Source organism: Protomyctophum bolini (assembly GCF_963924005.1).
Source record: "Protomyctophum bolini genome assembly, chromosome: 13".
Lineage (NCBI taxonomy): Eukaryota > Metazoa > Chordata > Actinopteri > Myctophiformes > Myctophidae > Protomyctophum > Protomyctophum bolini.
This window is the reverse complement of record NC_137874.1, coordinates 29,661,920-29,675,000: the sequence shown is the minus strand read 5'-3', so window position 1 is coordinate 29,675,000 and position 13,081 is coordinate 29,661,920. Positions and strand designations below refer to the sequence as shown.

The window sequence follows — 13,081 nt, the reverse complement described above, 5'->3', positions numbered from 1 at the left end:
TGTGCTGATCTGGGAGGAAAGTAATATCCAAATATCATGTTCTGCCGTTAATTAGTGCAAATCGTATTCAGTGTCCAACAGCTGACTCGAGATTCACATTGGTTTAGGTCCTTTTTCAGGGACTATGAAGAATCATATGGAGTAAACATACAGTGAATTAGGGCAAAATCCAAGCCTCTGCTTTTCATACCCCCTTCTGGTCATTCACCTGTTCTTCTAGTGCTTCTGTAGCTTCTGCTAATGATTTAAACACTTAAACAGCATTTCCTTTCGGATTAAGGAATTAAAATCAAAATTACATTCAGGGAAAAATAGCCTAAAGAATTGTAGATTATTATTATTATTATTATTTTCACTATTTCCTGTATGACAAAGCGGCAACCTCTTGAGCCCCATTGCCCCCGCGGGCAGCGGCTGTCCACCTCTGAACAGCGCTCAGCGGGTCAATGGTCTCCGGTTCCAACTCCGATGTTGCGGATTTTCCCCCTGGACAGTGGACACCCCTGGGGTTTTTAAGTGGTTAAGAAAATTCTCACTCCTCTGTTTATTTTCTATTTTATTTTACTATGAAAACCTGCATCTCCCGTCCGTCAGTTAGTCACCCCACGGCTCCATATATGAAGATCACAACACTGACCTCATCTAACCCTGGATAACCATATGGAGAAGATCTGCATATATGGAACCAGCCAGCAACTCTACATCTGACCTCAAACCCTTAGATCTCCATATTGCGCTGACCTGACATTCCATATCCTCCCCACCCGACCGTCCTGTTCTGACATTCCATATGTTGATCATCTGACCTCATCAAATCCTGTACACTCAAGAAACGCTCCGTATATGGCCAGTACAGAATTCATTGTGTTGATCGTGACCCATGCCAAAGCGCTAGCGCTCGCTCAGCAGTCTGCCGTCGGCCATCACCCAGGGGGATGCGTGCACGTTGGTCGCCCCTCAAGGCGTCTTACTGCCTGGTTTTTAACAACTCGAACCCTGGTGTGTTGTTATTCAAATCAAAGTTTATTTGCCAAAATTGCACACACAACACGGTGCATTGAAATTCTTGATTATGTGCCTCTGCCGGGATTCAATCCCCGTTCTTCAATCCTACAGTGTAAAAGTCAACAATGCTAACCACTGTTCTGCTGTACTGTAGATGTAAGCATCTCTGCTAGTGTGCTTTCATAACAGTCACTCGTTATGAGTCCCTTTGATAGGAAATTAGGCGTACTGTTTGAAAGACACCACAACATCACTGCCAATCAAGTACTTGAAGACATGGCAGCAGTGATTTTTCTTCCCTCTTGACAGGAGGATAATACCTCATGCTACAAGGGTAGGATGGTCCAGGAATGCTTCCACAAACATGCCAGAGACTTGAGCTTACAGCAGTGGCCTGCCAATTTACCAGAATTCAATCCAACAGAGCATCTATGGGACAAGATGGAACAAGCCATTGTGAGTAGAGATCCACTGCCAGCCATCTTAGCACAGCCGTGGGAAGTGCTGGAGTGGGCCCGGTGTCCCTCAACACTGTGCCTGGAAAAAGTGAGGTTGTCCTGAGGACAAAAGCGGGTGCAACTTTGTATGAAGCTTTTTACACTGACTGTAAACGCAAATTAAGTGTACTTGATACAGCGTTGTTTTCTGACGGAAAATCGATATTTCACTTGAGGATCAGGAGGCGATATGTAAACGTGTGTTTAGGTGTGTCGTGTGTGTGTGTGTGTGTGTGTATGTGTGTATGTGTGTGTGTGTGTGTGTGTGTGTGTGTAAGTGTTTGTAAATGTGCACACATCTACAGTATTTGAATGTGTCCTTCATGTGTGCGTGTGTGCGTGCGTGCGTGCGTGCACGAGCATACATACATAAGTACGTGCATGCGTGCAGGCAACCATTGCTGGTGGGCCCCAGCATGACTTCTAAGGCTGGAGCAATCATATGTTCAGCTGCGATTTCCATCAACACATTCCTGGAAGCTCACACACGCTCTCTGCGGGACTGCGCACAGCACCCCCTGAGGATGTGACCCCTGGCCTGTGGACACACGGCTGCCTCGCAGACACTTATCACAACACGGCAGCCTGGAAGACGCTTTTGGAGGCCTTCGACTGAAGCTACATGGGGCAACGCGTCCTGCAACTTTAAATGGCTCTTTTTATCTTTCTTTTTTTTAAACTGCACTACAGTACATCTATGCCGCAGTAGATGACACAGTGCACTGCTATGCACGACTTAGGTCTGCGACTCCAACGACCACCATGCTAGACTGGTCAAAGAGCAGAGTTCAGGGCCAAAAGGGCAACAAATAGACCGTGGCTGTACAAGATTGGGGTCGCGTGCAGCGCAAAAGAAAAAACATTCGGGAAAAGCCAGCATTTGTTTTCAACATTGTTCTGTGATGTTTTCAGATAACAAAGCACTAAAACCACGATGCAACAAAGAAAGAAAAATGGAAATACTGGGCTAATGAAGAAGAAAACAGCGTGGGTCTGAAAGAATCTGCAGCAAGCACATGTAATATTCTGGACCACCAGCAGACACTCCACTATATTTACTCCCACACACTCGTGCACTCGTGCACACGCACACGCACACACACACACACACACACACACACACACACACACACACACACACACACACACACACACACACACACACACACACACACACACAGACACATGATAAAGTGATCATCAGGGTTGCAGCAGGGGCTGTTTGATCCATGTAGCAAACCTGAACAAGCTGCCTAAATGCGAGCCTAAATCCCCAAAGGGAGCAAAGCAGCATTAAGCAAGTAAGTAGTCTGAAAACAGAAACAGTGATAGCAGGCAAACTAAAATATTCAACTCAGCAAGAACGTCCAACCATCTGTGCTGAATAATTATAACTGGCAAGTGACTGGACAATGGTGTACATTTTTCTTCTACTGGTAAAACAAAGTGACATCGGTATAATCGCCCTAGCACAGCTCCATTCCCTCGATATTATTGGCAAACAGTATCGCTGGCTCGGAGCCACCGCGTTGGCCTGTTTTAAAATGCATCGAGGCAGAGCGAGTTCACTTTACGTTTAGCTTTCTGTTTAGGTTCAGTCCAGAACATCACCGTTATGTGTTTAAATTCACGCTCTTAAGGCCAAGGCCTGCTTTCAACCGTTGTTTCACTGCCAAAACTATGGAACGGCCTTTCCCCCAATGTCAGGCTACCTGAATCAGTAAAAACAAACAAAAGAAAAACACATGATGCTGTGTCGTATAATTTCTATAAATGAACCAAGGTTATTAATATTAAGCAACAGTAAGTAAAAATGTCTCCGTCTGTGATTCTCCCTCTTAGAGGAGAATAGTCATTTACAAACTCACACCCGAATCCCAGGCCATTGTCATTTACCGTTTGAAGCTCTCTCCCCTGGAGAGACATTCAGTTGGTAATTCTGGGTGACTGATTTTCACTGAGTGGACAGCTAAAACTTAAGAAAACTACTTTAAACTAGACTAAACTATTAGATAGTTATAGTCATATACTAGATATACGCTATAACTATTAATAGGGAGTGCAATTGATGCGGAGTTGAAAATATATTATGTATTGTTATAAGATTATAGCTTACTCATTTGGGGTTAAAAACTGTGTTAATCACCTCTTAAAGATAATATGTTCAGGTTCATTCTTAGTTCCGTTTTAAACATTGCTTAGATATTAACTATGGTCATAGTATGTTTTAGTTTGCATTTAAGTTCTGTTGTTTAACTACATTTGTCAGTGTAACAATTAGTCACTTTTGTATAAAGTTAGGCCTCCATAGTAGAACAGTAAGGAGATCTGTTTCCTGGTCCCGCCTCTCTCTAAACCGGAAATAAACAGATCCCAGATCTCATTGGTCAAAAGTCAGGAAACGCCTGTTTCCATGTCCGGAGGAGGCGGGACTCCGAAATAGATATAGACGGAGGAGCAGTGTTCAATTGGGACTGATCTGGACCGGGTTCTCGACTTTGGGCAACAGAGAGCGGTGCGTGTTTTATCCAGACAGTCCGGGAGAGTGTTTGTCTCTCGTGTGTTGTTTGCTGTGAGCGGAGTGACTTCTTCCTGCAAAATAAAGTCTCTCCTTACAAATCCAAGTGGACCTGGTCAACGTGTCTTCCTGAACGAAAATATACCACAGCTGCTTTCACCTGTTTAACCTTCAACGTATCTCTTATGCTTACTTCTATTAGTTGTTTCGAGTCTTTATTTTATAGTATTCTGTATCTTGTGTGCATATGTGCTTTGCATTTTCCTTTTTTCCTGAATTTAGTACTTTGGCTCAAGAGGGTAGTACTATATACTGAAGGCCTTATCTTTAAGTCATCGAGCCCAGCACCTTACAGTACCTTGGTGTGTGTATAGTATAGCAACCTGTTTTTTCTCCAGAAGTTTCTCATAGCGGCTGTGAGTGGTGTTGACAAAAGGGTTCAGGCTACAAGAGGCCAATCTGAAATATGACCTGCTGTAGCAGCCTGTCACACGGTCTGGTGTTCGGTACGGTCAGTGTTTGCCAGTGGTTATGGATGACACGTCCTCATACTGTAAGTGTCAGCAAAACACAAAACAGGGCTAATGTTTTAGCGGGAGCGAGGGAAAACGATGCTGTCTAGTAAAGAGAAATATGCAAACGCATTAAAGGTGTGGTAGTCAGTGATTTTGTGTTCAGTAACAGGGGTCTCATCTCCCTGTCTCTCCAGCTCTTTAGTATTAAACAGAAAGTTTAATATAGGGCTATATAGGGTTCAACGAGATTGCAGAATGCAGAGCCTCTTGTTCATCCAACTCTTTGGAAACGACCACAATTCCGTGACTGGTCTGTATTATTTTACATCATTAGCATTGACAGCCATTATCATTATGTTATATATAAAATACTCAATATCGCTTTGTGGCACAAGGAGAATGTTTGGCCAACTCACGCTTCATCGTCGCTCAAGGCTATGTGTCTGGTCGGTCGGGCATTCCATGTCTAATGGTTGCAACACACATCAGAAACATACGTGTGCGTGTGTGGGTGTGGGTGTGTGTGTGTGTGTGTGTGTGTGTGTTCAAACTTGTTTGGCAAATGATTACTGTTTTGATTTATACTGTTTTGATTTATACAGCTCTTTTTTATAAGCATATAAAGGCTCTGTTGAAGAAAAAAAGAGTCTTCGAGGAACATTCGCAAACACATCTAATTAAGCAATTGTATTTCTATGCTTTCATTCATTCATACACACACACACACACACACACACACACACACAGGTTGAGACAGAGGCCACAGTGCAGAAGGACACGGGGCTGTGGTGGCTGGTCTTGGCCATGTGGTGGGGCTGAGTGATGGCTTCCCACAGGCTGCCTCTGAACAGAGAGGCAGCCATGTGCTCTCTCTAGGGGCGGCAGAATGATGCTCCTGTTCCCTGTTTTATGCTCCGTTGGGCCTCACGACGCGCACCAAAAATAGCTGATCTACAAGCATGCGGCGTGTCACAGCGTCACGCGGTTGCAAGCTTGTAGATCATGCTTTTGCCTGGCCACGGTTTGTCTTTATTACCCATAGACCTTATTAATGTCTCAGGGATTCTCCCTATAAGGTCGGAAATGGAAGTCCCAATGTTACTAATGATTGCAATTACGCTGCAGAAGACAGAAGTATGTTGTTAGATTTAAGTAAAGCTCTGTGTGCACACACGCAGGCACGTCGCACACACGTGCACAAACACATACTGTGCAGTCGCGCACACACTTGAACACGCACACACGAGCATAAGTGTGTGCTTGCAGAAATGCAATCCTATTTACAGACTTCAACCTTTTTCCCCACTAAACACTGTAAGCCATTTCACAATGTACCATTTACTTTTAGTATATCAATCTGCTTTGATATTATTACAGTATCCGGTTTGTAAGCTCCCTCTCTCCTTCTGTGCATTTGTGTGTGTACAAGTATGTGTACAGTACGTGTCGTGTGTGTATGAGCGTGTACCATTTTTAAGCTTTGTATGCACTCTGCACACACATTTACAGAATACATGCAACATACAGGACATGTAAATTGAGGTAATTTGCCTTTGATACCAGTTGGGGATGACAGTTCATTTCTGCAACACAGGGTATCATTTTATCCTATCTGCCTCCCTCTCTCTCACATCATACCTGTCCTAACGTCTTTCCCCTTAATTAGCACATGCCCTCTTTCTCTCTCTCTCTGTCTCTCTACATCTGTAATCTATATGTCTATCTATATCTGCAGCCCCCCCCCCCCCAATGTGGATACACATCCTGCAGCAGAGAGGCAAACTCCACTGCAACCCTTCACCATTTTATCCATTTGCTCTTATGGCCTTACTCTAAAAATAAACAATTCTTGGTCCAAATTTATCGCATTTCTGCCTCCGAAGCCTCAGATGAAAGCAGCTATATCACATGTAGGTATCCTTTTTAAATCCCAACCTGTCAAAAGGAGAAACGGTTGAAAGGCTCTCTCTCTATAGTCACAAATATATTCAGTGCAACAGACAACGCTGTGCGTTTCTGTTGTCAGTCTTCCTGCTCACTGTTGGGTGTTGACTCAACAGCGAGCACCTCTTGTCTGCCATCTCTCTATTTCATTGACGTGGTCCCTTGCAGTCCCACAGAGTCCTCCCCCAGCCTATGGGCATGCTGTACCACCCCTGATTCGCCCTGTCTTGCCTTCTCCCCTGGAGCACGGCGGAACTAGGCGTGTTGGTGTAACACAATGGGGCTTGTCTGCAGAAAAGTGCACAACAAACATACACACACGCACGTGCGCACACGCACACACACACCCACTCTATTTCACACACGCCTACACAGACACACATACGGCTGCACAGACATGCACGCACACACACGCATGCACACTTGCAATGGGGCAGAAAAGTGCAAAACACACACACACTCAGTCAGTAATTCTCTCTCTCACATGCCTACACAGACACGCCTACACAGACAATCTCACACACACACACACACACACACACACACACACACACACACACACACACACACACACACACACACACACACACACACACACACACACACACACACACACACACACACACACACACACACACACACAGACAGACAGACAGACAGACAGACAGACAGACAGACAGACAAGACATAAACATATCTACACCTCACAGCCATCATTCATCTTAGTACAAGATAGGGTAAACACTGATGCCATTGTTTGGAACAACCAGAGAGTGAGATTTGAGGAAACATCACTGCTGACAGAAAGCCCCCAAGCCCCCCAACACACACACACACACACACACACACACACACACACACACACACACACACACACACACACACACACACACACACACACACACCTTATGTGTTGTGGAAACAAACAAACTATAAAGCTGCATTATGTGATATTTCGGACTGAAAATAACTGTAGTATAGTACTGGCCTATTATGGTTTCTGAAACATACTTATGTTGTTAGTCCTAATCATCATAACTGTCTAGTTGAGTTATAGCTTTTCTGTTAGGTTTCATATAGGCCTACAGTACCTACATTGTTTTGTTTTGTTGCTATATTAGTTGTCTAGTATGTTGGAAATTAATGTATTAATTTTTCTGTATGTCTCTCTGCCCTCCAGCTCTGACCCCAACACTACAAATCGGACATGTCATGATGGACATGTTATGGATCTTTATTTTATTTTGTATTTATTTTGTTGCCTTTAATGCTTTTATTATAGATAGGACAGTAGGCTGACAGGAAATGGGGAGAAATGGAAGTGACGCACAGCAAAGGTCGGCGGGATCGGGACTCCAACCCGCAACGCGCTACCTGCAGGCTGCACTGCATCCTAGGTGCCCGGAACGCTACGCCAGCCGTCCGGGCCATAGATCAGTTATTTTGTTCAGTATATACAGTACGTAGGCCCTCCTCCATCGCTCTTCAAATTATCCTCTCCTCCTCCCACACCCATGCTTGCCTCCAATGCGTTATGGCGGATTTTCCAGCACAAGATGACTTCTACCGTAAGTGTATTTCAGATGAATGGCCTCTACAACCATTTGTAAACATAGCTGTTGGCAGAGCGTCTCAGCTATTTTTAGCTTTCGATTTAGTGCTCCATTTTATTTGATTCCCCTGATAGCATGTGGTGGATGGCAGATATTTGCCTGGCTGCAACATTAAGAGAGGACCATTATAGATGTTTGTACCGAGTCAGTGGCCTTGTGGTTAGCACTAGATTAGCACTAGCACTACATTAAGTTCAATACCTGGCCGAGTCATACCAAAAACCATAGATGTGGTGCCCAGTGCCTCCCTGCTTGTCACTCAGCATCAGCAGGTGTTGGATTGGGGGTAAGTCCCTGCGACATATTATGTACAAAGTGTAATTGTACATCAAGATGCCTCACGCTACAGACACAGGCCCCTAATCTATGACCCTGGAGTGTGACCAGGAGTGTGACCAGGAGTGTGACCAGGGAGGTGTCTGACTCTGGGTCCTTGTCAGGACCAGTGGCGGAAAGTACATTTACTCAAGTACTGTACTTAAGTAAAATGTTGAGGTAGTTTTACTTTACTATTAGTGTTTTTTACATTGTGGTTTTGCTATACTTTTACTTAAGCTGGTCAGTACTTCACTCCACTATGTTGTGGCATGATTCCATCTTGTTATGTGCTGGAGGATTAGCCATTTAGGGTAAATACTATAGAAATAGACCTCATAGTGATGTCATGAGGTCAGATGTGGCTCATGGTCCGTTTCACATTTTATCCTCTACCTTGTCTTTCCTGATTCTCTACACTGTTCTGGAGGAATAAAAAAAAGCATAACTGCTATAACAATACTCATAAAAGAATACATAAAACACATGGCTATCTCCCAGTGGTCACTGTGTGCTGGTGGTACACCTCTAAGCACCGACTGTCTGTGTGACTTGTAGTGCTTGAAATATTTTCCTGTTAACTGGCCCTTTAAAAATTGCACAATCACCACATGGGAGCTGCGCCAAGTAAGGGTAATCAGAAGCTCATAACCAAGATGAAAAACACAAAACACATGGTAATAAATGTCAACCAAAGGCTTTTACATGTCAGAAAGAGAGGCACCATTAAGCTTCATTTAAACACAAGATAGATGACTTGTTCTTCCCAGGCTATTGTTAGCTGATATTCAAACAAGTTATTTTTGCAACATAGAGATCGTTGCTGCCAGGCAGAAACCTTCTATTTCCTTACAGTATTTCTACTTTTTGTGTTTAGTTTCCCCCCCCCCGTAAATTAATGCCCTACTTCATACAAGAGTGTCATACAAAAGTATAGTGAAAAATGTAAATAGCAAATCTACTGTATAAGCTCTCAACACGAAACATTGAGAGCTTGTACTGTACAGTATATCTGCTATTTGGACTATTCTATTTCTAATAATAATAATAAATATATATACAGTACAATATTTCCACCCGACAGCAGCGAGATACTGCACGTTCTGTAACACAAAGGACTATTCAATGTACGAAGCAGAGGTCTGCACTCTTTTAACATCATGTCTGCCTACCCAAAACAACTGGGAATAGAGCGGAGCAAGTGATGGATTCACCCGAGAGTGAATGTGAGGACACTAAACGTCCGCTCCTACACAGGGGCATCATTTGGGGTCCCAGGGGATGGCAACTGTCACCCCCCTGGTGTTCGCATTTAACCTCAAATTCAGTTCTTTTGTGCAGCTCTTTGCCACTTTGACAACTTTTTTTTGTGTTTTGTTTTGTTCTTTGCAAACAATACATTTATGAGCCACTTTCAACCTGGCGTACGTATTTTGGGCATGTCATTATAGGCGAATAATCTTATGTTTTATTTATTTTTAAACAAAAAATTGTAGATACAAGCTCACAACATGTTGCATTGCAATGCATTGTGAGTTTGTAGAGCTGTTATTTTCACTATTTTGTTTTAAATAGGGCTGAAGTGGACACTTTTCTCAGCATCATTTATAGTGTTCTCTGCTCCAGCATTCTAGAGTGTTATACTAATTCATTTTGCTGGGGATTCTCAAAAAGCCTGGCTTAAAGGACTCCACTCTAAAGAAGCACTGCCTATGGTTTTCAAACTGTTTGGGCCCACTCCACAGCAAAAGGGCAAGTCAAAACCTCAAGGCACACTTGTATTCATGTTCATGCAAAATATGTTATCATCATGCCAAATTAAATTTAACCACTTAAGCCCTATTTCATACTTCCGCACATCCTCAGAAGTAGCAAAAACAGCACATCTGCAAGGTCACACAACGCGTGGCGCTGTGAGCCTCAGCACACCCGTTTTGGAAACCTCCACTGCTGCAGTTCATGGCCTTCCATTGATGAGATTATCATACTCAAAGCAGGCCTTGATACTTAAATGTCAGTCAGTAAAATATTTTAATGGCAAGTAAGAGAAGGCATGAAGGAGTTTTTTTACTCTCATGGTTTGTAGACCCCAGGAGGCTACTGAGAGATTTTTCTTGTGAGACCAGGGCCCCCTTGTGCCGTGTCTTAAATCTCTCCTTTAAAGAGGTCTCAGTTTGTAGACAGTGGAAGGAGTCAGGGGTTATCCGTGTCACCAAGACCTGCCCTGTACGTCTAGACCAGTTTAACATCCATTTCCAAGACCTCCCAGTTTGCCAGGATTGTGGAAAACTTTGCCCTGGGTTTAATATGACCTACTGTATATGGCATACTAAACAATTTCTTGGTTAATCAGAATAAGAATTTTCTAAAGCCTTTTACGTTTCATTTGATCTCGCACAGCCTGGAAGCGTGGAAGACAGACCTACTGTTCTTGGGCTTGTCAGCTGTCAGCTTAGTTGACCAGTTTCAAACACAGGAAAAACCTGGCTCAAAGTCAAGTCAAGTCACATTTATTTGTAGAGCCCTTAATCACTGTTACAGTCTCAAAGGGCTTTATGGGCCTGCATTTGACAAAGGAATTTAATGGTCTAATTGTGGGTTTTGTACCCATTGATAGGTTAGTGGTTAGTTCACCTAAACCCCCAAAAACATGTTTACGCCTGCTGGCCTATAGGATCGAATCTCGTCACATCTGCCGACCAACATTTCTGCGATTCAATTATAAGAGTATACGCTTCCATCAAACACCTAGATTCACAAGGCAGTCCCTAAATGTTTACTCAACTAGAGACTGAGAATATTAACAGATTGTCGGGCATTGCGAGAATAATGTCTAATTTACGGTCATTGGACGGTCGTGGTGCGACACGTTGCACGAGTGTAGATCAACTATGTTTGCCACCGAACACAATCATATGGCAAAGTATATGAATCACGATCAATCAACCATAAACAAATGAGCTACCATGGCGCCCTGTCGTCTTGTGTGGTGTGCCACAAGCACCTGTCCTTGGCACCCACCAGTTCAGTCGGTTGCTGTACTTCATCAACTCTAAACCCTGCATTGATGTGTGTTGATAGTATAAATCTGCTGGACAAAGGATGGTGGTAACTGATGTCTTCACTGAAGGAGCAGCTCTAGAAGTTAACCCATTCAAAACGTTCGCTCTGAAAGAATATGTATTCAAAGATTTGTGCCACATTTTCACGGTTTTTCAAAAATAGCAGACCTACAAGCTCGTAGCGCACCACTCGGTGGCATGCTATGAGCTTGTAGATCTGCTATTTTTCAATAGCTAAAGTATTACATAATGCTTAGTTAAAACACCAAGAGGGGTTCCCGCCCAGAATGGATTAAGCACACAGTGCACCCACATTCCACAATAGTGAACATCTCACTGAATAGAATAATGTCACCCTGCACTTAACTCTCAAGGATGCAATAACTGAACACCCATGTGGAATTATACATATTTATTTATTTTCTTAATAGTTCTTAAAATGCTATATGAGCCTCCACAGTGTGTAGTGTAGAACTATAGTTGTAAATAACTGAAAAATGCTTCTATGCTGCTGCTTTTAGTGTAATGAAATGCATGTAACAAACCCGAGAATAAAAGTGATTCAGATTCTGCACCCTCCACTCCCATCCCAAACAGCAACCCATCACTATTGCACATCATGTACTGTGCTGTGCATGAGCTATACCGCCAAGCCCGTATAGCTTGCTATTGTGGTCGACCATGATCAAACTCCATTCCATTCCATGTAACTATCAACTCTAACATAAAAGCTAATCATCCGTTGATCAAATTCACAAGTGTTCTTGAAATACAAAGATCCCCTAGTTCTCATACAGAATGTGAATCCAGACAAAACACTATTCGAGACAGACACAAGCCAACCACCGGTACAAACTCCAGCATCTAACAAACTCCTATAAAGTGCAGACTCTGTTAGTCCAGTGCAGGACCCAATGGATTATAAATAACACAATAATTCTCTATTAAAGTTGTTCTTTGTCCACAACTGATTGAGAAACACTGCATTTATTCACTACTCAACCCCCGGTAATTAGGTCTGTTCATTTCTATCGTCCAGATTTAGGGATTTCTGACCATTCTCTCATTCCTTTAGGCATGTATGTACTGTATAATCTATAATCGGTTGTTGTGTGTGAATGCAAATCAGAGAGATTTTGTGCGTCTGATTTTGTGTGAAGTCACTCTGCCAGCAAAGGAATTACTCTCTGGATTATAAACCAAATTCCATTCACCTCCAAATACCTCATATTGTACCATTCCTCCAGTGAACCAGCAAATACCCCAATGTGCAGACTGCGGCTCTTGCCCATTACTGCCACTTTTGAGCTTAATTTATACTTTGCTGTCACACGACCCAGCCATTTGACAAAAAACGCCAAAGTATAAATTAGGCTCCTTTTGAACCTCTTAATTGGCAAGAGGACAGTCAAAGACAATACTAATGCCAGCATATCTGTAGTTCAAGGTGTTGCTTTGGAGTACTCACTGCTTTGGACATTAACTGTGCCAGTGGAGTTGTCTCTCCCCAGAGTATTTTCCACCACACATGTATAATTCCCAGAGTCCTCCAGTTTTGCTTTGTTGATTTTGATGCTGGAGAATTTCCTGTGGGAGAAACACATGCAATGCA

At 43.1% G+C, this 13,081-nt stretch overlaps 1 protein-coding gene across 3 annotated transcripts in view; it reads right to left on the bottom strand.

Moving 5' to 3' along the window:
- Window positions 1-13,081, bottom strand: part of nrg2a (neuregulin 2a) — a 132,405-nt gene that overhangs the window by 48,870 nt on the left and 70,454 nt on the right. For all 3 annotated transcript variants that reach the window (XM_080780846.1, XM_080780847.1, XM_080780848.1), the window contains exon 3: window positions 12,938-13,056. In XM_080780846.1, the coding sequence (XP_080636972.1) occupies window positions 12,938-13,056 (119 nt within the window). The remainder of the gene's footprint in view (window positions 1-12,937; window positions 13,057-13,081) is intronic.